At 40.2% G+C, this 25,539-nt stretch overlaps 1 protein-coding gene across 3 annotated transcripts in view; it reads right to left on the bottom strand.

The window, feature by feature from the left end:
* Positions 1–25,539, bottom strand: part of Loxhd1 (lipoxygenase homology PLAT domains 1) — a 151,965-nt gene that overhangs the window by 88,524 nt on the left and 37,902 nt on the right. For all 3 annotated transcript variants that reach the window (XM_074069530.1, XM_074069531.1, XM_074069532.1), the window contains exons 6-12: positions 21,450–21,598; positions 19,497–19,620; positions 16,821–17,071; positions 10,500–10,635; positions 9,802–9,962; positions 8,700–8,786; positions 8,174–8,309 (exon numbers count right to left, since the gene is read on the bottom strand). In XM_074069530.1, coding sequence (XP_073925631.1) covers positions 8,174–8,309; positions 8,700–8,786; positions 9,802–9,962; positions 10,500–10,635; positions 16,821–17,071; positions 19,497–19,620; positions 21,450–21,598 — 1,044 coding nt within the window. The remainder of the gene's footprint in view (positions 1–8,173; positions 8,310–8,699; positions 8,787–9,801; positions 9,963–10,499; positions 10,636–16,820; positions 17,072–19,496; positions 19,621–21,449; positions 21,599–25,539) is intronic.

Below are 25,539 nucleotides of genomic sequence, written 5' to 3'. Positions count from 1 at the left end.
ATCTATCTATCTATTTATTCATTTTGCTGTACTAGGGTTTGAATTTAGGGCCTCATAATTGCCAGGCAGGTGCTCTACCACTTTAGCCACTCCACCAGCCCTTTTTTGCTTTAGTTATTTTTTAGGTAGGATGCTGAGTTTTTGCCCAGAGCTGTCCTAGGACCACAATTCTCCTACCTACAGCTTCCTGCATAGGTGGGACCACAGTTGTGAGACACTATGCCCTGCTGATTGATTGAGATGGGGTCTTGCTAACTTTTTGATTGAGTTGGCCTCAAGTCATGGTCTTTCTGAGCTCTGCCTCCCAAGTAGCTGTGACTGCAGGCATAAACCACCATGCCCAACCCCCAACTCATTTTATGGAGTACGATTTACCCTGATACCAAAACTGGCAAAGGTATCACAAGAAAACTACAGACCAATATCTTTCATGAATATGGATGCAAATATACCAGCAAACAAAATCCAGAAACATGTAAAAAGAATTATATACTCTGACAACATGGGATTTATCTAAGAGATACAAATTGTTTTAATTTCTAGGAATCAATTAATGCAATATATCATACTAATAGAATTAAAAGCAAAAAATCACAAAATCATCTCAATAGATTCAGGAAAGTTTTTGACAAAATTTCACACACCCTTTCATGATAAAAACTATTAACAAAATGAGAACAAAAGGGGAAACTTTATTCATGAATGTCATCTATAAAACACCCACAGAGGACACCAGACTTAACGGTGAAAGGCTGGATGCTATCTCCCTGAGATCAGAAACAACACAAGGGTGTTCCCTCTCACCACTTCTATTCAACAAGGTTTTTAGACAAGGCAATAAAGTGATTAAAATCACAAGGGATCCAGATTGAAAAGGAAGAAGTGAAGGTATCCCTGTTCATGGTTGACATGATCATGTACTTAGATTATCGTAAGGAGTCCAAGAAAAACATTACAATGAATAAATGAGCAGTAACATTGTAGAATATGAAATCAATTTTATTTCTATTCTTCTGTAGTGAATAGTCTAAAGACGAAATTAAGAAAACATTTTCATTCACAATATCATCAAAAAGAATAAAATATTTAGGAATAAACTTAACAAAACAAGTGAAAAACTATACTCTGAAAACTACAAAATATTGTTAAAAGGGATTAAAGGTTCAACAAGTGAGACTGGTGGTGTGGCTCAAGCGGTAGAGCACCTGCTTTGCAAGCATGAAGCCCTGAGTTCAAACCCCAGTCCCAACAACAGCAAAAAACATTCAAAAAGTTGACATGATATGCAAACATCTCATGTCCATGGATTGTAAGACCTAAACATTGTTAAGATGCAATATTCCCCAACTGATCTACTGATTCAAAGAAATGTCTTATCAGAATCTCACTTGATTTCTTTGCAGACAAGGACATGTTGATTCTTAAACTGATACAGCATTGCAGGGGACACAGGATGCCCAAACCAGTCCAGAAAAAGGATACTAAAAAACAAGTGTTGGTAGGAGATGGAGAAAGTGGAACTCTCATACATTTTTGGTGAGCACGTAAAATGGCACAGCTATTTGAAAAGAAATTCAGTAGTTCCTTAAGAGTTACCATGCGACCCAGACATTACACTGTCATGTATGCACCCAAGAGAAATGAAAACACGTCCACACCAAAACTTAAACATGAATGTTCATAGCGCCATAATAGCTGAAAAGTAGAGACAATCTAAAAACTCACCAACAGTTGCATGTGTTACATCCACACAATGGAATGTTACTCAGCAGTAAAAAAGAAGTGGAGGATTGATGTATGCTACAATATCAATGAACCTTGAGAAGATGCTAATTGAAAGAAACCAATTGCAGTACAGAAAACAACAGAGAATACTCTGGAAGCAATAGGTACAGACAAGGACTTCCTCAATAGAACCTCAGCAGCTCAGTAACTAAGAAAAAGGATGGACAAATGGGAATACCATGAAATTAAAAAGCTTTTGCACAACAAAAGAAATGGTCTCTAAAGACTACCCACAGAGTGGGAGAAAATATTTGCTAGCTATACATCAAAGGACTGATAACCAGAATATACAGGGAGCTCAAAAAACTAACCCATCCCCAAAATCAATGAACCAATAAAGAAATGGGCAACTGAACTAAATAGAACTTTCTCAAAAGAAGAAATTCAAATGGCCAAAAAGCACATGAAAAAACGCTCACCATTTCTGGCCATAAAGGAAATGCAAATCAAAACCACACTAAGATTCCACCTCACCCCTGTTAGAATAGCCATCATCAAAAACACCACTACCAACAAATGTTGGAGAGGATGTGGGGAAAAAGAAACCTTCATACACTGCTGGTGGGAATGCAAGCTAGAAGCTAGTACAACCACTCTGGAAAACAATATGGAGGCTTCTTAAAAAACTGAACATAGATCTGCCATACGATCCAGCAATCCCACTCCTGGGGATATACTCAAAGGAATGTGACACAGGTTACTCCAGAGGCACCTGCACACCCATGTTTATTGCAGCACTATTTACAACAGCCAAGTTATGGAAACAGCCAAGATGCCCCACTACTGACGAATGGATCAAGAAAATGTGGTATTTATACACAGCGGAATTTTACTCAGCCATGAGGAAGAATGAAATCTTGTCATTTGCAAGTAAATGGATGGAACTGGAGAATATCATCTTAAGTGAAGTTAGCCAGGCTCAGAAGGCCAAAAATTGTATTTCTCCATCATATGTGGACTTTAAACCTAAAACAAATATAGTAATATTATTGGACATGGGTCACACACTAAGGGGAGAGCACATACAGGAGGAATAGGGAAAGGTAGGAAACCCAATACTTGAAAGTGTTTGATGTGCCCACTGTATAGGAGCTAATACAGCAACCTTAAACTGACAGAGGTCACTATGGGAAGGTGACCGGGAAGTATTGAAGAGGTTTGGTAGAGATGAATCAATTCAGGTTATAATACACTTGTGCATGGAACCAATGCTAGGAATCTCTCTGTATAGCTATCCTTATCTCAACTAGCAAAAACGTTTTGTCTTTCTTATTATTGCTTATGTCTACTCTTCAACAAAATTGGAGAAGAGTGCAGAACAGGTTCTGCCTGAAAGTGAGGGGGATAGGGGGAGAAGGAGGGGGCAGGGGAGCAGGGAGGAAAAATGGCCCAAACAATGTATGCACATATGAATAAATGAATAAATAAACCAAAAAAAAAAAAAAGAAACCAAATGCAAAAGGTCACATTGTATGACTTGGTTTATATGAAATATATTTGAAATAGGTAAATCTGTGGAATATAAAGTAGACTAGAGGTTGTCAGAGGCTCAAGGGTAAAGTGAGCAAATGAGTGTGACAGCTAATGGGTATGGATTTCTTTCTAGGGAGATGAAAATGTTCTGGAATTTGATGATGATGGATGTATGATTTTATCAATATATCAAAAGCTGTTGACTTGGATACTTTAAATGGGTGAATTACATGACACATGAGTTATATCTCAATAGAGCTTTTGCTTTTTCAAATGGACTCTATTCATTGGTATCTCACCTAATATGAATATAAATTAGAGCAGGAATATGACAAGTCACCAGAAAGTTTGATTCAAATGCACAAATTATTTTTTCAGTGATCTATCCATTTCCATTTGTTGATATGTCTGAGAAATAAGCTTGATTCAGCATGTGGGTACATGAAGATGCGATGTCTGTAGCAAAAGCACTTGTTAGAAGAAAAGGCGAAGAATAATTGTGCTTGGAGGCCTGCCTTCCATAGAGGTGCACAGGTAGGCACTTCAACCATGAGCTGAAGTTGAGGGGAAAGCCTCCTCCCCCCAACATTATCTCCTTATGGGACCACAACACCTGAGGTTAAACCATCACTCCCTCTCTTTCAAAATACAAGTCCTATCTGCCTTCGTTTAAGTGAGGTGGTTTCTCTGTGTGCCACTCTCAATATGATGTGTTGACAGAAGAGGAACAAACAGCATTGACCAGCACAAGAACCAAAATTGAGGCACAGAAGTCAGGTAAGGTATCTAAACACAAGCTGCACTTCACTGAGAATCTTGATGAAGGTTAGTCCAGGTTTTTCCACTGTCACTGTCAGACAATTCCCAGAAGCAAAATGATGAGGAGATTCAGAAATCCCTTTGCCTGGGAACTCCAGTCCCCTCTGTTTGGGAGCTCGAATGTCCATTGGGTTGGAGGTCCTCATAGTGGCTCACTCTCTTTAGGGGCCCTTCTGAGCCTAACAGCCACTAAGGTCCCAAACTCTGCCTGGCAAGAAGTCTGTCGATAATTAAAAATGATTATATTGTTAGACATCAGCAGTGAGAGACTTTAAACAGATGGGTAAGTACCAAAGCCTCTCCTGCTTTAATTTAAAAATTACAGCTCAGTCTGATTAACAAGAAGTGATGCTGTTGAACACTCAAGTCCAATGGACTCTTGCCACTCATCAGTGGTGGAAATCACAGCACAGAGTACAAATCTCATTTGCTTTACTCTCTCACGTAGGTCCTGAGGGAAAGGCAAGGTAGAAATAAATTGTGAGTTCATACGTGCTTTGTCTGTGTCTCACGGTCTCTGCTAATAGTACGATCACTTCCAAAAGCTTCTCAGCTCCCAGGCATGGCATTAATTGCTTATTTGGCTGACCGTTATTTTCTAAGTAAACTGGTAATACACAATTTCAAGCTCAGAGAATTGATTTGAAATTGGGATTTACTCATTGTGTACACATTCAAGACTCCCCACTTAAAGGATTTCTAGGAAGTCATGTACGTTATTCATTTATATACTGGAACCAACAGGGAGAGGAGACAGTCCCCTCAGCTCTGTTTAGTGTTACTAAGAATAATGTAGACTGGAAAAGTAGATGTGAATGAGAACATAGGTGTGCTCTAAGGACAGGAGAACTTTTGGCAGAAAGAACAGTTGGGAGAAAAGAATCCAAGTTAGTAGAGGCTCCAAAGAACTTTTGAGGAACTCCCAGAAAGCAGAAACTGCCTTTATTGTCAGGACAAACAGCCCTTCCACCTATGCCGATCACAAGAATTTTTCTCATTGAAATGGTTCTTTAACAGAATCACAGAAGACAAAAATCTGCACAAATGGTCTTTCTCCCATGGTCTCTCCTTACCTGTCCAGGCTCAGAAGTTGCTTCATCTGTAAAGTTTTGGAGACTAGCTATGTGGGCAGAAAGTTTATCTCTAGCTGTGCTTCCATAGCATTTATTTACCAAGCCCTGCCAGTTGTACCTTCAAAACATTTCTTGAATTTTTCATCTCTTCTCTAGTCTACTCAACCCCTGCCTGATTTCAGGGACTCTTTTTCTCTTCCCAGATTTGTAGGTTTACCTCTCAAATCTACCCTCTGCACAGCTATGAATGGGACAACACTGAAAGACCAGGAGAATTGTGGGAAGGATGTTACCCTGAGGGGCTCAAGGACAAGGTGAAGTGGATGAAGGTCATGAGTGGGCTGAGAGGGCAGAGGTTTGAGTCAGAGGCATGCTTGGTGAAATACACATTACCAGGCAGAGCTCTGAAAGAGTCTAATCAGCAAGGATGGGATTGGGCCTAGGAATATGCATTTTAATAAACACTCAAGGCAATTTTGATATAGATGGGCCCTTGACCATGCTTTAAGAAATACTTTCTATTATGAACTAAATTCTGATTTGAGCTCATATTCATACATTGAGATCCTAATACCCCACCCTCATATTTCAAGACAGGGCTCTTAATAGGCAATCAAGGCAAAATGAGGTCATATGGGTGGGCCCTAATCCATTCTGACTGGTGTCCATATAAAAGAGAAGGTTTGGACACATTTATATACACACCAAGAGGATGTAACAAAAGCAACCATCTTCAAGCCAAGGAGAGGGATCTCAGAAGAAACCAACCCTGCCTACAATTTGATCTTATATTCTAGCTTCCAGAACATGTGAAAACAAATTTCCACTAAGTCACCCAGTCCCTAGTACAGTGCTCTGTCACGGCCACCCTAGCAAACTAATGCACTGTCATATACCTTTGCAGGCGTTTGTGCCTAGGGACTAGCCAAGCACATTACACCAACCTTCAGCAAAGGAGGGGAAGTGACTAGAAGCCACTGGAAGATGGAACTTAGCCTGAGTAGCTTTCAATTCCTTGAGACTCCAGCAAGAGTCTGGAAGTGCAAAGGGAGTCAGGAAAATGCCCCCTCCCACCTGGCCCATAGTTTATGAGGAGGGAAAATACGATTCTTGAGGGAGTCATGCTTCAGACAAGGCAAAGAAGCAGGGCAGGTATAGAATATTCTGGGCATTCTAAGAAAAATGGCAGATTTCTCTTCGGAAAAATCTAACTGAAATGACAGTCTACAGTTGAATTTAAAGATTTAACCAAGCAGAAAAGTTTTCTTCAACAAGGCTAGGGCTGAGAGAACAAAACAGAAATAGTAACAAAATTTTAGAAGTGGAAGAACAGCTAGAAAAGTGGTCCAGGTGTTAACATGGTGGTTCTCAAAGTATGGCGACATGAAAGTACCTAGGAATGTGTTAGACAAACAGATCTTGGGTTCCCCTGAAGAACTCCTGAATCTGAAACTGCAGAGGGGCCCAGCAATTTGTGTTTAAACAAGCCCTCCAGGTCATAATGCACTCTGAAGTTGGACAACACTGGATTTAGCAGAGCAGAGGAAGTTGATCAGCACTATTGGTTGTGAAATTTTGAGAGGCAACCCCACAAAAAAAGGCTCAGGAGGAAAAGTTCCAGTAATGTTAGAAGTACAGACTGAGTAGTTGAGTCATGAGAACTGGTTAGAAAGATTTAGAAAGCAGTTAGATCCTAAGCCCTTGTCCCCAGTTCTTTACATCTGGCACACAATGTTGACAGATCAAGGAAGAACAGGTGCATTTCTGCGTTGGTGGACTACATAAAGTCCTAATTTGGTGGGCTGTCATATGGTATTATATTTCTAGAAAGATGATAGCTTTGTTTCCAAAGCAAATATTACTGCCCATGAAAAGGCAGTGCTGGTGTTTTGGGATAATCACTGAATCAGGAAGCAAAATACCTGCTCAAGGTGTAACTCTTTCTCTCATCAACTGTGTAATCATGGCATGAACTTCTTCAGCTCTTCACCAAGCTATGGTAAGGGCTTTTAAACACAAATATTCTATAGTCTCATATATTTAATTAAGAATTAAGAAGAATCATAAACATGGTGCTAATTGCAAGCATTGCCTAATTAGACTAACAGACTGACAGACTAGATGGTCTCATTTTAGATATTTGTTATTTGGGATATGCGTGTGTTTTTAACTGTAATCTAATTATTTCAACAAATGTATACAGAACTTCTACTGGTGTCCAAATGCAAAGTATTCCTAAATATCATATGATTGCCTATGAATTGATGCTATTGAAATACTTAGTGGGACTATAGAAACTAGGACATTGTTTTTTATATATTCTTAACTTTTTGTGATTTTGCAATATTACTTTGCTATTGAGAAAAAAAATTAAGGATTGCCACAAGGATAAAAAATAGGTTTATTATCTTAAGTGACCGTTCTGATCAATTGGTCATGTCTGTTGCAATGCTAGATTGAGGGTTACAAAGCTCATTTCAGATTCAATGAGACAATATTGTGATCACTTAGTAATGTCTGCCATGGGGAAAGGATGGAACACTTGGTGTGTATTTAGCACACACTCTGCTACTATCATCTAGGAATCACCTCCCTTTGGCCCTTTGAATGTGAATGCTGGACTTCAAATTCAAAGTTTATTCCCTCTCTTCCTAAACTCAAATAGAAATAGAGGACTCATTAGGTAGCAGCCAATGTGGCTACAAGAACCCAGACCCACCCTTCCTGTGGGAGGAGCACTTCCCAAGTTTCATAATTTGAAGGGAGCAAGAAGATACTTCCTTTGATTTCAATGAGGCTCTGCAGAACTATTGTTTAGTACAGATTCTTCTCATCCCTTCTCTAGCATCATGCCTTAGAAATGGCCAGTCTTGAGATGGGAGCTTCTAGATCCTCTGTGACATTCAGAGGGCTCTGATGACGCACAGCAGATAAGGGACTCCGTTCCTGGGTCAGGCCCCCACTAGCACTCCCAGTAGGCGCTCCATTGCCTCCCCCAGGATGGAGAGCTGGTTAGTACTTACTGCCCATTATCCTCCGCACTGTTGGGCCCTCTGCAGTCATCTCCCTCGCAATCTCGTTGTCATCCTCATTGGCATCCAGCCAGCGATTGCAATTGAAGTTATACTTTTCCTTATTCAATGTGTTCATCAGGGTCATCTAAAAGGAAGTCCTGAGGTAAGCAGGTGGGTGTACCAGAAATTTTCATCCAAGTCCTGGAACCCCCATTCTGCTTTGCTATCTCAGGGAAGTCCTGGCTTCCTTTGTGGAAGACATAGGGTCAGATTAATGTTTTTCCCACTGGTCCCCTAGAGACCTACACTTGGGTAGCTTCCAGGTGACTGAGCAGAATGCAAGTGCTATGGACACCTGAGCATTTTCTGTCTACTTTGAAAGGCCTCTCCCCATTGCTCCCTATCAGAAAGTACCAATGGCCTATACCCACCCTTCTCCACTCCCAATCCCAACAAATACAGAGACAAATGTATGTGATACAGTTATGAAAAGAGGCAATTATGGCCCCTCTCCCAACACACAAAGGCATCTCACCCTTTCTAAATGCCATCCAGAGCCAGGATTCCGCCTATCATGCCATGCTCGAATCTTATAAAATCTACCAAGATCGGGGAGCTCAAGCTACAAGGAGAAATGAAAGGTCTGATTGGGCATAATGCAGGAAATACATTCATCCTCATAGCTGACCACATCCAGACGGGTGCTGCTTTGGGACTGTTTCTTCAAAGCAAAGATAGACTTGCTTCAAGCCACCCTCACACGCTCCATCCTCTCATGTTCCTGGTAACCAGTGGCACCTGGGCCAAGACAGCCATGTGGAACTAGGGTTCAGACTAGGATGGTGAAAGTGAACAAAAATAACTGACCCACAGTGGGATCCAGCCTAAAGAAGATCTTCCAAGCAATAAACTTCCAGGAACAAAATCTATATGGAAGCCCTGCAAATTAGCACAGGGCCACAGCCCCAGGACTCCACTGGGCACTGAAACAGACAAAAAGATCAATACAGCAGTCATGCCCTTTCCCCAGGGGCTCAAGTCTGGCAAGAAAGACAAATACATAAAGAGCAATGAACTTGGTGGTAAAATAGAGATACTGATGGGGTGCTAAGAGAGGACAGCAGCAAATTACAAATTATTCCTAACTAAAGGTTAAAGCAACACTTCTGTGGGAGGGGAAAAAAGCTTTGCTCTAGTTATATACATACTGGAAAGTTTGAAAGCTGAATTTCCTTTAAAATGCTCTAGAATTCATACTTTCTCTTAGATTTGGTCCTTATTCTAATGCAGCCAGATTGGGTAGTCCAACACTAACTGTAATTAGGGTTTCTATTCTACAATTCCCCAAGTTAGCCCACTCCTCGATGCCCCAAACCGCCTCATACAGCTGCTTCCTCAAGCTTGGTTCTGGACTGTTTGTTTCACATGAAGGGTTAAATCTAAATCATATCCCTTTTAATCATTGCCTATAAATCATCAAATTTGCCACCCTTTGCAGGGGCCTAAAGTCTCCATTGTACCTTTTTATCTTCCACTGTGGTCCAAAACCTAACTTAGAAAACCACAATCTCCATGACAAATGCCTGCTACATCCCTTTCTCATGGCTCCTTCCCACCCCTCCACATTTCTCTCCTACCCTAAACTTCTCGATGATGCCTGGTTTGAACCATTTGTTGTTGGGATTCAGGAAAATCTCATCTGTCCGCCCCTTCTGCCCATAAATCTGGATGAAGATGGGTGAGTTGGTACCAGCTTTCTTCAGATCAGTCGTCCAGACCCACAGGGACCAAGGAAATTCTACGAGACAGGTCAAGTTGCACCATAAATGCTAAGTGAAGATATTTTCATGTGATCAGTAGAGAAGAGGAGAAAATCAAAAGTGATCAGAACTAAAGGGCAGGTGATACACAAGTGTGTACCACTCTCAGAAACCCATTAGAACAACTGCCAAATTTAGAAAGCTAAGGATTCCTTGCTGTTTAAAACAGGATGCCTTAACGTTCTTTTTAATGGTTAAAACATATTAAAGGAAGAGGAGTTGACTCCACCCACCTTAGGTCTGGTATATTCAGGGTGTGCTGAATCACTAAGTTTAACACTTTGCCATCACATCAGCTTCTTCAAATTGGGGACACTAGAGTCAGCCTTGTTACAAGAAACTGAGCACAGTGTGTACCTTAGAGAACTGAGTCCCCTGGAGGGCTCTTTCCCTTCTTTCTAGAGGAGAATAGAGAAGTGGGAGTGGAACCTCTCAAAGCTTTTGTCTAGTGGTCTGATTCTTGGCCTTTACTGGCCTATCGGAGAGGCTCCTGGGTCTGGGCCCTTTGAACTCACTTTTCAGTCGCTTCTTCCTCAGAGACATCATCTCATAGAGCTGCCTCTCGATCAGCCCATCTGCTTTCTTCTCATCCAGCCAGTTGCTGCAGGGGAAGGTCTGCTGGATGCCAGTGAAGGGGCACAAGATCACTACCTGGGAAGACAGACCAGAAGTGTCTCCTGCATCGGGACCTCCATGGGACCTGCTCAGTGCTCAGCAGTCTACTTAGTCCCTTCTTAGGACCCTCAGCAAAGGCACTTTTGTTATCTGTCTCATTAAATATCGATCAAGAAATAGCTCCTCTAAGTCTTTCAAAGTAGGTGTCACTCATCCTTCCACAATTAGCTCAACTCTCAAACCTTCTCCTCTATATACAGTACCCTCCAAAAATTCATTTCTTTATGTTCATCATAAAATCTGTTAAGCTGAACCAAATGAACTAGACTAACAAATTAATTCCCTATAATTATTTTATAGGAAGAAGGTAAATCACATGGAAGCTAATTAATATCTAGAGTTTAATACAAAACCCACTGCTCTCTTCTGGGCTTGATACTCATTGAACCCTGTCTCCTAACCCTCTCCATCCCCACCCACACTTTGAACTCATGGATTTAGAATGTGGAAGTCTGTTTTCCCAGGCCACTTACATTATGGATGGTCACAGGAATATTCCTGGAACAGTATAGAATCTTCTCTCAAGAAAGAAATTTTGACTTTTTTGAATTAGTGAATTCCAAGCTTTACTTTCTTTCTTTCTTTTTTTTTTTTTTTGGTGGTACTGGGGTTTGAACTCAGGGCCTCACACTTGTTAGGCAGGCTTTCTACCACTTCAGCCACTCTGCCAGCCCCTTTACTTTCTTTTTAACTTGAAAACAAACCTGACTCTCCCATTGGTCAGGCATTTTGACTGACCTTAGTGGGTATTTGTTCATTGCCCATTGCTCATAGTGGCCATAATCAATTATAACTCCCTTAGCCTGAATTGTTACATTAACATGCCCCTAGATATCCCTGAGAACTCACCCAGTACTCATAATCTGACCATCATGATGAACTTAAATCTATAAGAAGCACTGAGGAGAGGGGAGTCAAAAGATGGGGTAGAGGAATGTATGTCCCTTTAAACTCCCAGACAAATACTTCTCCCTAGGATAAATAATGGCTCAGGACCACAGGCAACAGCTCCCTTAAACATTTTATAAATATATTGCCAATTAATACAATCCACCCCCACATTCATTCAACAGATGGGAAAGCTGAGATCCCGAAAAAAGAAGGAAATATCCAAGTTTGCACAGTTAGTAGTGGCAGAACCAGAAGATAAGTGTTCCTCACTCCAATGACCAGTTGGGGCCTTTTCTATCCATTATTAAAAATCTCAGAATTCCTGTTTATATGTGCAGTCCACTGGGATCCATTATTCACTCCATCTTTTTTGCTAAAGATTCTATATGGCCACATACTCAGAAATGACCTATACTTAGGAAAATGTGGAGAACACCCATGCAGGGTAATCTGAGATATCAAAAGTTCTGAATTACCAACAATTTATTTACAAGTCTTTCTTTACTCTAAAGAAATCCTGCAGTTACATCTTCCTAGTTTAATCTTTAATTGTCCTCTAATTGTTACATATGTATTGGTTGGTTTTTTCTTTTCAACAAAATAACAAAATTCTGAAAGTCTGATGTGTCCTTGTGGTTCCCCTGAACATAGTTCTAGCCATGTGAAAGTAAAAGTTTAGGTATAGTACGTGCTTTTAAATATTTGCTAAAAGTTCTGCTTCCGGACTAGGTGGTCCAGAAAAGTTGGTTGTCTGAAAAGCACTCACCATTGCAAAATACACATATGCTAGATAAAGAACAGGAAATACCATTTTATATACATTGCCAAGTTTCCAGGGATTTACCAGGGAACCATAAGAACCAGCAAAACTCAGAGTAAGCAGAAACCCAGAGAACGGGCAAGTGTGAAGGAGAAAGTTTGTGTTGCTCTGAAGCAAAGGAGAATCCCAGGCACTTGAAGACCAGGAAACTAACAGCCATATGAAGAAGCGGGAAACTGGGCCTTGGGGTGTACAAGTGGAGAATCTGAACTGGAAACACCTGAGCAAGCAGGAACACTTTAGAGAGCTCTCCCTCAAAAAAAAGGTAGGTAGAGAAAATCTGCAAGGAAGCCTGCTTTCTCTGCCTTTGCTCCAAACAGAAAATAGTAATAGCCACCTCTAGGAATTAGTTACCATGAGTCTGGTCAGAAGACAAGTGGTAATAAATGCACACCTAGAAGTATTGAAGAGAAATACAAGAATGACAAAGACAAGGAGATGATCTTAAGAGCATCAAGAGAGAAAAAACAGACAACAGCAATTAGACAAATAGAAGCCAGAAGATACTGGGTGAGAGGGGGCTTAATTTAGAATTCTATGCTCTAAAATTATCTTTCAATATTGAGGATGAAATAAAAAATTTTCCAAATGAACAGAAACAAAGTTCACCAACAACAGACCTTTATCAAAGAAATTTCTAGCCCAGTGCCTGTGGCTCACCCATGTAATCCTAGCTACTTGGGAGGCTAAGATTGGAAGGATTGTGGTTTGAGGCCAGCCCAGGCAAAAAGTTTGTGAGACATCCATCTCAAAAGATAAATAAATAAGTAAATGAATACATAAAATTAAAATAAAAGGGAGCTTCTAAAGGATTTACTTCAGGAAGGAAAAACAACACCAGAAATAAGGCCTGAAATGCAAGAAGCAGCAGCTATCAAACTGGCAAATGGAGCAACAATGACTCTATAAAACAATATCTAATGTGTGAGTTTTAAAAAAATAATTGAAAACAGAGTTAAAATACTGGGCAAAAATACCATGCAATGTAGATACAAGATGATTATCATTTAGAGAGTTCTAAGGTCTTTGTATTTCCTAAGAGGATAGTAAAGATATCAATTAAATTTAAGGTTTGCCCCTTGAAGTGTGTATGGTAATTTAAGGGGATGCCATGGTTTAAACGTCCTCACCAAAACTCACGTACAAATTTAATCCTCATTGTGAGGTGTTAAGAGGGTAAACTTAATGCAACTATGGTATTTGGAGGTGGTACCTTTCAGGTCCTTTCAAGGAGGCCATCAGAGTAGAACGGTAATGCAATGGGATTGTGGCTTCATAAGAAGAGGACAGACCTGAGCTAGAACCCTCTGTCTCACCACCGGATGCCCCTGATTCTCATGATCCAGCAAGAAGCCCTCAAGAGACACCAAGAAGACCTGGTGACACTCTTGGATTCCTAGAACCATGAACTTAATAAATCTCTCTCTTTGCTAATTGCTCAGTCTGTGGTAGCAACATAAAACAGACTAAGGCAGGAGAAAAAAAGGAAATGGAGAGGAATGGTCAATCCAAAAATATTAAAAGAAGTTCAAAAAATTGAGTATCTGCAGTACAGATATACCAGTAATTACAAAAAGAATAAGTGAACCAAATTTGCCAATTAAAAGATAGATTGTATCAGACTGGATAATGGTAAATATTGAATTCACTAAAAGGCCATAATAATTCTATAACTTAAAACATAGCCCCAAACTATACCAAGCAAAAATTTTTAGTTCTACAATAATTGAAATATCTTTCAGGAACAATGGCACATACCCTATAATCACAATACTCAGGAGGTAGAGGGAGGAGGATTGCAAGGTCAAGACTAGCCTGGGCTACATGGTGAGTTCCAGGCCAGCGTCAGATACTAGTAAGACCCTGTCTCAAAAAAAAAATTGAAATATCTGCCACTGAAGTAGGAAATTCCAATACATCTTTCTTAGTAGTTAATAGACCAAACAGAAAAAATACTAGTAAAGAAATAGAAGATTTAAATAACAAAACTAATTAAATTTAATAAATAAAATCAAAATCTTATATGCAATTATTGCAGCATATACAAGAAACTGAAGATGCCTGATAAATCTCAAATAAAATAAAGAAAAAAATACAAGCCTTGAGGAAGAAAAGTAAGACTGTCATTATTTACTCACAATGTGACTACCCCAAGAGAACACCCCCAAAGAATCATTAGAGAAATGACCAGAATTAGTAACAGTTTAGGAATATGGCTTATGTAAACTCAATTTATGGAAATTACTTCTATTTCTACATCAGCAATGAATGGTAAGAAAATATAATTTTAAAGAGATATTATTGGTAAAATCAGCAAAAAGTTGTAACATCTCTGTGAATATAACTAACAAAAACATGCAATACTTTTATAGAGGAAAAAAATATAAAACTATATTGAAAAACATTAAAGAAGGCATACATTTTAAGAAGTATACCATGTTCATAGATAGGACAAGTCAATATCTTTCAAATGGATCTGTAGATCCAGTAGATCTCTGTTCAACAGAGTTCTTCATGGATTTGGTTAGAAAATTCTAAAATTTCTATAGAAGGGCAAATGTTCAAGTACTCAACACATTCTTGAGGAAGAAGAATAAGGTGGGTTAATTTGCCTAAATAAAACCCAAAAGTTAATACAAAGGTAAAAAAAATGAAGATAGTGTTATATTAGTGCAGAAAGAAACTAAATCACTAAATGCAACAGTCTAGAAAGCACAGAAGAGTTGTCCTTTCCAATCAGGGGGGAAAAATTACTACTTTTTTCCCACTGCAAGTTAATCAATACTCTCAACTTTCTTAAAGATAGAAACTATCTAAAGCACTTGTTAAATATCCAGATTCCTTGGAGATCTGACTCAGAGGGTCTTGGAATCTATTTTAACAAGAACTTCAGGTGATTCTTAACCTTGCTCAAGTTTTAAAAGCCATTTAATAAGTGTTGTTAAAATATTTGGATAACCACATGGAAAAAATTTATTTGGACCCCACCTCACAAAGTCAACTCTTAAAGCTATAAATGGAAAAAAATAATTTGTAGAAGTTATAGAATACATAAGGGAATATCTTCGTAGCTTTAAGATAAGCAGATTTCTTTCAATACTATAAAAAAAATTTTTTAAGGAGTGGAGGTGTGGCTTGAGCACTGATCTAGCAAGCCCTGAAGCCCTGAGTTCAAACCTCAGTACCTCCAAAAAAAATAAAATAAAGGAAAGATTGATAAACTGGATAACTTTTAAATTAAATCTCTTCCTCAGTGAACATTGTAAACAAACCATGAGAAAGTACTTCACCATATACTACTAACAAAAGATTAATTCCCAGATTAAATAAAAATTCCTGAAAGTAAAACCAAAGATAGATTAGACAGTAGAAAAATCAGCAAAAGGCACAGTTATTTTACATTAAAGGAAACATAATAAAGAAAGAAAAAGATGTACTTTATCTTGAAAATAAAAATATAAGATCATTTTACAACTTCCAGAATGGTGAAAATTAAAATCAGGCAACATCAATATCAAATGTTTACAAGGATGTGTAGAGTAAAATATCTCATACACATGGCTGACTGGGGGTTAAAATGGTGAGAGTACTTTGGAAAACCATCCAGAATACTTTGGCAATATCAGCAATTCTCTAAAGCTGAAGTCACTTGCCCTGTGACCTAGAACTTCTGTTTCTGAGACATCCTTGCACATATGTACAAATATATAGGTGCAAAATTTTCATGAATTGTTTGTTCATCATAGTAAAAACCAAGAAACAATCCCAAAATATTCATAAACAGAATAGCCAAATAAATTATGATTAATTCATATCATGGATTACTTTACAGCAGGGAAATGGATGAACTACAGCTTCTGTTAGCATTTAGATCAATCTCTAAAGCATAATGTTGAGTGAAAAGTCCGAATTAAAGACAATAGAGACAAAATTCCTAACAGTGTCTGCCCTTTGCTTGGGGGAGGATTTGGTGATAGGAGAGGGACATTCAGGAGTTTCAGAAGCATAGAAATGTTCCATCTCTCAGACTGGGTGGTAGAAAAAGATTGAAGTTTTAAAAACCATTATCTATATCTTCTTTTTATTATGTATATTCTTTTAAGTATCAGTATTGCATAATATGTACATATACTTGCAAATACTTGTTGATTGAAGAGTTATATGAACTGAGATGAAACACTACCCTAGTAATCAGGCAATCTATAGCCACCATACGAGCACGTCTGGACGTCCTACCCTGTATTTGGAGTACAGCCCCCATTCCTGACCACCAGCCACACGTGTGAATGGACCTGTTACCATCCAAAATGTCCAGTGAAAGTTACAGAGCCCATGTGCTCTGTAACTGGTCCACAGGAAATAGGAAGTAGGACTCAGGTTAGAGTTTACACTCACTAGTTAAATAAGATAGGGTTCAATCAGGGAAGACTCTTATGGAGGCACCTCTTACCTTCTCACAGTACCAGCCTCTGTTGACACCCACATTGCCATGCCCAATGGAGACCCGACTCAAGGGGCTAAGGAGGACAGCCAGCTCGATATGGAAGATGTCTGTGCGGCCTCGGTCAAACACACCTCCCTCCAGGAAGATTTTCCCACTGTTCTTATTCCCTCTGGCCCCGTACATGACCAAGTAGATTTTGGATTTGGTCCCAGCTCCCCGAATATCCCCAGTGAAGACGGTGACAATATAGGTGATAGCTGGTGGAAACAGGGAGAGGGAGGAGTGGGTTCAAAATAAGCTACATTATAAAATCCCCTCTTTTCCTATTCTGTCTACAGTACTCCTCTACCACACATCCCCATTCCACCCATGTTCTCCTCCCTCAGACCATATCCAACGTCTCTCGCAACCTCATTTAATCTTTTCAAAGTTTGTGCGTCTGAGTTTGAGAATAAACTGCATCTATTATTACAGGAAACTGCCAGTTCCGATTGTGGGAAACTAACAAAGAGAATAGGAACTTGGGCTGGATAAGAATAGTACTTATTTTTAATGTTAATTACCATGTATACATTGTTAATAGCTGCCAGATGAATTCTGTTATGTCTAATCTAATTATAATAGTCAACTCTATTATTGGTAATTTATAGCCTATCTGGTTCATTTAGCTTGGTCTTTTGCTAAAAACTGAAAAACATCACTTTTTTTGGTGGTGCAGGAGTTTGAACTCAGGGCCTCATGCTTGTTAGGCAGGTGCTCTACCACTTAAGCCACTCTGCCAGCCCTATTTCGTGTTGAGTATTTTTGAGATAGGGTCTCTCAAACTATTTGACCAGGATGGCTTTGAGCCATAGTCTTCCTGATCTCTGCCTCCCAAGTAGCTAGGATTACAGGTGTAAGACACCAGTGCCCATCTAAAACATCACTTTTGACAAGGGACACTAATGTCTTCCTTCTCCACCTATTGGGAAGGCAGGTGTAGGAAGACTGTAAGGGACACTGTATATTGGATCTTCTTGGGTTTTGATCAGTCAGGAGGCATATTGAGGACTTAGAATTCTAGGGCAGAACCAGCAAGGGGGATATTAAACTCTTAAATGGAACAGAGTAAGAGAAAACACCAAAGGCAAACTTTTGGACCAAAAATTCTGCTAAGGTCTGGTCTACATTCATTTGCCTTGGAACATGAGACAATTGATGTTTGAGGCCTTGTTAATTCCTCAACCCATCCCTCACCCTACCCTACCCTGTACCCTCATCTTGTAATCCCAGAGAAATAAATATTCCACAGTTCTTTGGGAGCTAGAACATGGGAGATGAACTGGACCAAAATCGTCAAGCAATTTGCATGGATGCATTACTCATCTGAACATTCACATCTTCTTTGGTTCAGCAAGCATTTATTGAATGCTTACTAGTTGCCAGGTCTCTGGGAGTTTATGAAGATAAAAAGGGAAGGGACCACTCTGAAAAAGTAGGTTTGAAGCTTTTATTTCTCCAAGGCACTTGAATGGATAGAATTTTCACACCAGACATACTTCTACATCCTGGGTGATAAGCAAATCCTACCTGCTTCTACATTTTTGGGAAACAAGTAATCTTAACACAGTCCTTGGATCATAGGAAATCTATTGTGGTATATGTTTTCAAGTAAATTGCAAACTTACTTTGATGACATGTAACACCTCACAGTGAGCAGGCCAGGCTAATGTGCTCAGATGCTGAGGATGGAAAGTGCTGGAACAGATGAGTTTTAACCATCCTAAACAATAGGATCAAATCCTGCCCAGGATGCATGGAGAAATTACCCAGGCCAGGAAGGCAAGGGAGGGCTCAGAGGATGTGAACCAAAGCAGGGATTTGAGAAACAGAAAGAAGAGAAATGGCTTCAAGAGCTGAGGTGAAGGCAGGTTCCAAAGAGAAAAGGAGAGAAAACAGTGAGGTAAGTGGGGAGGGAGGAGAGGGGAGATGGAAGGTGTGTGAATGTGGGGTGGGAGGGTGAGTACTAGAACGAGTGAAAGGTGTGCAGACACAGATGTGGTGGGGGGAGCTGGAAGGGCTGCCTAAGCAGAGGGAGAAAGGTTGTTGGAAGATGCCATTGATAGGATAAACTGGAACCAAATTGTGGAACAATGTGCATATTACACTAGAACTTGGGCTTGATCTCTAGGCAGGAGAGAGCCATGGAAGTTTTGGCAGCAGAACAACATTCTCAGATGTGCACAACAACACACATGGGTTTTCTGGAACACCCATGACCACCTCAGCCAGGCTGGGAGTTGGAAGTTTTCTGTGGAATTCACAGTGGGCAGGCTTTAAGACCTCCTAATGCCTGTTGTTTACCAGCTATGTGACCAGCGACAGGTTTCTTAATTTCTATGTGTCCCAGTTTTCTCACTTGTGAATTGGGGTCAGTTAATGCCTACATTGTAGGTGTCGTGAGGATTGAAGGAAACTAGGTGAGTCAGAAGTTGACATTCTGACTTCCTCCTCTGTGCAAGGCCATCGCCCTGACTCCTCAGATATCAAAAGGGCCCCGTCCAGGCTCAGAAGACCAGATTGTTTTCATGACCTGCCCAGCTCCTGCTTGGTCACAGCCCTGTGGGTCCACAAACATGAGTACTGACCCTCAGGCAGACAGAGCAGTGTTAACCAATTGGGCCTCCCCTTTCTCAGTCCTACCTGTGGTCTCAGCTCCACCCACTAAGATATCCCTTTGGATTTTGCCATCATCTTCATCCAAGGCCAACCAGCGGTTAAGGGGGAAGTCATATTTCCTTTTGTTCCCAATATCTTCAATGATTATCTGGGAAGGAAAAGAGAGGAAGGAATGTGTGTGTCAACTAGTGTGCTCCAACCCCTTCAATCACTGGAATGTCCTCCAAGGCTGCACTCTCAACTCCTCACGTCCCAAGGAGAGCTGATCGGGGACACAGCTGTTGCCAGGAAAGCTTCCCAAAGCCCCCCCAGGGATGACTCAATTACCCCCTGCTCCAATTCCCCAGCCTTGGTCCTCTCCACTACTGCAGGGCATCTCTGAAAACTGAAGCAAGAAACGTGGCCCTGGGAGACTGGGTCACCAGAACTGAAAGCAGAGATTTGTAAACAGACATGAGATGATTGCCTTCCTTGCCTGATGAAGGCTGAGCTTCTGACCTTATTGGTGAGAAGGAGAATCCACACAAGGAGAATTGCAAACCCCAAATTAAGCACAAGGGATTCTAGGATTTGATGGTCAGATCAGGAAAAGTCAGCCACTGACAGTGAGGCAAATGGAAGCAGCCATCTATGAAGCCTCCTGTGGGGACTCCTGTGTGAGCTAGGTTGGTGAAACTGAGCAAACATGTCATTTAGAACATACCAAGGGGCTGATCCCAAAATGTGCTGGGAAGACAACTGCAATACAAGCTGGAAAGATAGAAGCACCCTTCACAATGAACAATGGAAGACATGTAAGCACATATATCGTATGTGCATGTGTGTGTGTGAGAGAGAGAGAGAGAGAGAGACAGAGAGAGAGAGAGAGAGAGAGATGACCTATGACCTAATAAAAAGCAAGAGCCTTTATCTCTTGAAGAGATATTCTTCACCTGCTGACAAGCCCACAGGCAGGGCTGGCCTTCTAAGAGGTAAGAGAAAAACCAAGACTGATAATCTGAGCCCCTGAAGGTCAGGCATGCTACAGCAAGAGACTTGGCTATGGTGGAGCCAACTTTATTCTATGGTGGTAGGGTCTCACCAGCATCACAAGGCAAGACCTGCCAGGTGCCATTGGATCACGCCTGTAGTCCTAGCTACTTGGGGAGGCTGAGATCAGGAGGACTGGAGTTCAAGTCCAGCCCAGAACAGACCACAATCTCCAAACTAACCAGAGCAAAATGGACTAGAGATGTGGCTCAAGAGGTAGAGCCCTGAGTTCAAATTCCAGTTCCACCAAACCAAACAAACCAAGGCAAGACCTCCCAATACATAGGGCAAATTATTCACAAAGGGCGGGGGGAGTCATTTCTTCTGTGTTCTTCCCAAATGAGTGACAGACATACTCAAATATTTCTGGGCACCAAACCCATCACTTTCTCTGGCACAAGCTCCTAACAACAGAGTGAATATATGGAGTTGGTCTTGGAATCAATACATTTAGGTTGGTATACGTTTGGGTTGGTATGGTGCATTGGCTGTGATTTAGCAACTCTCCCTCTGATACTGGAGTACTGGAGTAACTTCCACCAATGTTGCATAAACTGATTGAGCAAGGGCTGTTCTGTGCAGATAAAGTAAAGACAGACAGACAGACAGATACACACACACACACACACACACACACACACACACACACACACACACGGCAACTGGGGAGCCCAAGGGAGGGAGGGGCTCTGGTGGGCCAAAGTCTGGGAAAGATTCATGGTGGAGCCTTGAATAGTTCGGCCTGGGCTGGGTCAGATGAAAGAACTGTCTTTCTAGAAAAGTACTAACAAGGGCAAAGACTTAGAGGCCATTAGAAGGGAAATCTGATTGGCCAGTGGGCTTAGGTAGCAGAATGGAAGCAAATAGACCTAGAGAGGGGAGTTGGGCTGAAGAGTCAGAAGCCCCCTCCGCAGGCCCCAGGGACCACAGACAAGCAGCTGAACCCACCTTGGACAGGAACCAACCTGCAGACCCCCCCTTGTTGTTGTGGCCCACATTGATTTTCATCAGCTGTCCCAAATCCGGGGCATCCAGCATGAACTTATCTTCAGCTCCTTTTTCAAAGTTGTCCTTTTCGTTTTCCAGCCTACGCTCCCCTGTATGCACAGATGCAAAAAGTCACAAAAAGACCAGAAGAGAAGAAAGAACCAACTCCAAGCCTTAATGGTCCACCTACTGAAAGAGCTCTTGCAAAGTGAAGGGCAGCTCTCCACTGAGATCTAAGAGCTCCTTACATCTTCCAGCTTCTGACAAGGCCTGCTTTGCCTCGTGGGTGGCTGGTGTCAAGGTCCCATCACTGGGCTTCTGGTTTTTGCCCTAGTCGAGTCCTCATCTCAGTAAACTGATCTGTACTCCCATCCTGAGGCCTGAGACCCTGCCTGCCTTGGCACACTATTTGTCCTGACCTGGAACAATGGTTGTGATAGTTGGTATAGAAGCTGGGGCTGGGGTCCTGAAGTCAGTTATGGACTTCCCTAACAGAGCTGACTTCCTTTCTGGAAAGCAGTGCCAATAACTGTGATCAGACATTGCTGGTTGTTTTAGTATAGGTTTTTTGTTTTCTCACTTATTCCACATCACAATCCAAGAAGGTGATACTATTAACTGTGTCTTGCAAATAAAGAAACTGAGGCTTAAATGACTTTCAAAAAGTCACATGAGTAATAGGCACAAAGAATCCCATTCCAACCTATTCTGTCTGCTTTGCAATTTTCCATTGTTTTGTGATTACACATGTACAAGTCCTTATCACCCCATCTAGGCACCAACTTTTTGCCAAAACCATCCTGCATTCTTTCTTTTCTAAAATTTGGTTCTATACATTTTTTTCTGAAGATTACACTGTGATATTCAAAGATACAGAAAATTATATCAAACACTCACATACCCACCACCACATGCAGAAGATACAACAGATGCTAGCATTTTGTCTAATTTGCATCGGTCATTTCACTTTTTTTTTAAAAGGAAATAAAACACAATAGGTATGTCTGAGGCCTCACTGGTCATCTCTCCCCCTCACTCTTTTCCCAAATTAAACACTTTCCTCAACTTGGTGCCTACCATTCTCATGAATTTTTGTTTGCACATGTGTATATCCACAAGGAAGATAGACTATCCTAGCATAGTTCAGAATTCTACACAAATAATATCACACTGCACAGGTTACAACCTTAAGTCCCTCATCTCACAATCTCACGTAGTGCCTACATCATAGGACAGCTGTAAGACTGATGCACTTGGGACAGCCCTAGAACATGGTGGGCTCCAAGGCAATGTCGTTGCTGTGGAGATTGTTGCTGTTGTTCCTGTCACCATCACCACGTGCCTTTGTGTGAGCTGCTTTTTCTCAGTTAACATCATACTTTTGAAATTACCTGTGGAAGCTAGTAACTTTAGTTCATCCATTTTATTGCCATATCATCGTCACTGAGTGAAGAAAGCACTGTTGAATAAGCATTCTGCCACTGATGTACTTACAGGTTGCATCTAACATTTTGCTGTTGCAAATAGCACAGAAACCAATTGTCCTGCATCTTTCATCTGCTGCACATTTTTAAGAACTACTTTGAGCAGACATCAACAAGCAGAGTAGCCAGGCCCTGGGGTACGTTTACCTTCACTTTGTTAGGTAGGGCAAAATCTCTTTCCAAATGATTATATTACATAAATTCCTACCAGCATTGGATGAGGGTTGCCATTGCCTTCAATCATTATTAAGGATATTTTAAAAAATAAGTTTTATTCAGTGTGGGTAGACTAATGTCTCATGGTGGTTTTAATTTGTATTCCCCTACTTATTTGAAGAGATTGAGCATATGTTTTATATATGCATATGTATACGTGTCATTTAGGCCTTGCTCTTCTGTAAATTGTGTTTGTATCCTTTATTCTGTTTTTCTATTGTCTTTCCTTTGTCTATGCCATTTTAATCTTGCAGACATTTTTCTTCTTTTAATGGACTTTATCAATATTTTCTTTTATTGTTTGTGCTTTTGGTGACTTACTTAAGAGACCCCATCGCTAAACTAAGATGCAAAAGAGACTTTCTTAAAATTTCTTTTAAAATTTTATAGTCTTGCTTTTTCACACTTAAGTCTTTAGCTCATCTAGAGGTTATTTTTGCGTGTAGTAAAAGGTAAGGATCTAATTTTATCTTTTCTCAAATGATTAGACAATTGTTCAAACAGCAGTAATTAAGCAGCTCATCTTTTCCCTCTGATTTAGAATGCCATCTCTGTGTGTTTCTCGACTCTTCTGTCCCATCCGTCCATTCTGTTCATCCTTCTACCGATAACACACTGTTTTAGTTTGTAGAGATCTGCCATGTCTTAATATCTTGCAGGGAAAATGTCCCATGTGATTAATATCGTTCATGTTATTTTCATTATTCAAAATTTTATGGAAAAATTTCGCCCTTTATAGCTCAACATAAATGTTAATAGTAGCTTAAGCTGCAGGGTATTGCCTTTTGGGAGTTTAACTAAAATTGTATTGCATTTATAAAACAACCTGGGAAATGTTTATTTTATTTATTTACTTATTTATTTTTTATTTTTTTGAGTCAGGGTCTCACTATATAGCCTTGAAATTTCAAACATTCTGCCTCAGCCTCCCAAGGGTTGAGAATATAGACCTGAACTGCAGTGCCCAGCTTCAACCTGCGAGAATTTGATATCTTGATAACTTTGAACTTTTTCTGATCCATAATATAATTCTCCATTTGCTTACATATTCTTGAATACCCTTCAGTAAAAAATATGTATTTTTCCAGAAAGCTCTTTTTTAAAGTTATTCTTCGTTGACATATAATTGCTAACGTAAATAGTATATTTTTAGAATTAAATGCTTGAATTGCTTATTGTTTTGTTATTAATTTTTGCATATTAACCTTTAATGTAGGACCTTTGTTAAGCTTTCTCTCACATTGGTCATGATGGTTTATAAATTCTCCTGGAATAATAGATGATCTTCTTTTATGAAAATGAAAGTTTGTTACCTGAGAACAAAGGTGGAACACACCTTTAATCCCAGCATTTGGCAAAATGAGGCAGGAGAATTGTGAGTTTGAGGCCAGTCTGGGATACATGGTGAGACCCTATCTTAAAAAAAGGAGAGAGAGAGAGAGAGAGGAAGGAAGGAAGGAAGGAAGGAAGGAAGGAAGGAAGGAAGGAAGGAAGGAAGGAAGGAAGGAAGGAAGGAAGGAAGGAAGGAAGGAAGGAAAGAGGGAAGGAGGGTGGGAGGGGAGAAGGGGGAACAGGAGGAGGGGGAGGGGAGGGGGGAGGAAAGAAAGAAAGAAAAAAAGAAACTTCCCTCTTTTTCAAACATGATAGCTTTTATTTCTTTTACATGTTCTTTTTCTAACCTTACAACTTCCCATAATGTGATGAATAGAAATAATTATTAGCTAGAATACTTCTGGGATCATTTTATTCTTTTTAATCTGTTACTGTGATAAATTAAATGGATAGTTGACTAATATTAAATTATCCTTGACTTCTAAGAATAAACCTTGAAGAGTAGAAATTACTTATCATTTATCTACATATTTATTTACAAATTTAGCATGCTAATATTTTATTTAGGATTTTTGGGCATTTATTCATAAATGAGATTAACCTGCACATTTCTTTCTCTTAGTGAGCCTGCCTGATTTTTGGTACCAAAATTCATAAAATGAACTAGTGCACATTACCTTTTTCCCTATTCTTTGAAATCACTCTCACAGACGGAGATACGAACTAACAATTCTGATAAGATAATACTTTTTAACTCTTTGGTAGATTTTGCCTAAGTAATCTTAGAGGTCTGATGCCTTTTAATCACTGCTGTAGTTGCTTTATTGATTACAGATGTCTTTGGCAACTGGCTACTGCAAGTCCTTAAGACAATCAATCCTTGCAGGAGGCTGAGACAAAAGATCAGGCTATCTATCGCATATAGCGACACTCACAAGGCTTAGACACCAGCCTCTTTTTCATGACTCCAGCACAAGGCTCTCCCAAGCATGAATGCTACCATAGTAAAGTGGATTAGA

This window comes from Castor canadensis, chromosome 4, assembly GCF_047511655.1.
Source record: "Castor canadensis chromosome 4, mCasCan1.hap1v2, whole genome shotgun sequence".
Lineage (NCBI taxonomy): Eukaryota > Metazoa > Chordata > Mammalia > Rodentia > Castoridae > Castor > Castor canadensis.
This window is presented reverse-complemented; position numbering and strand designations above follow the sequence as displayed.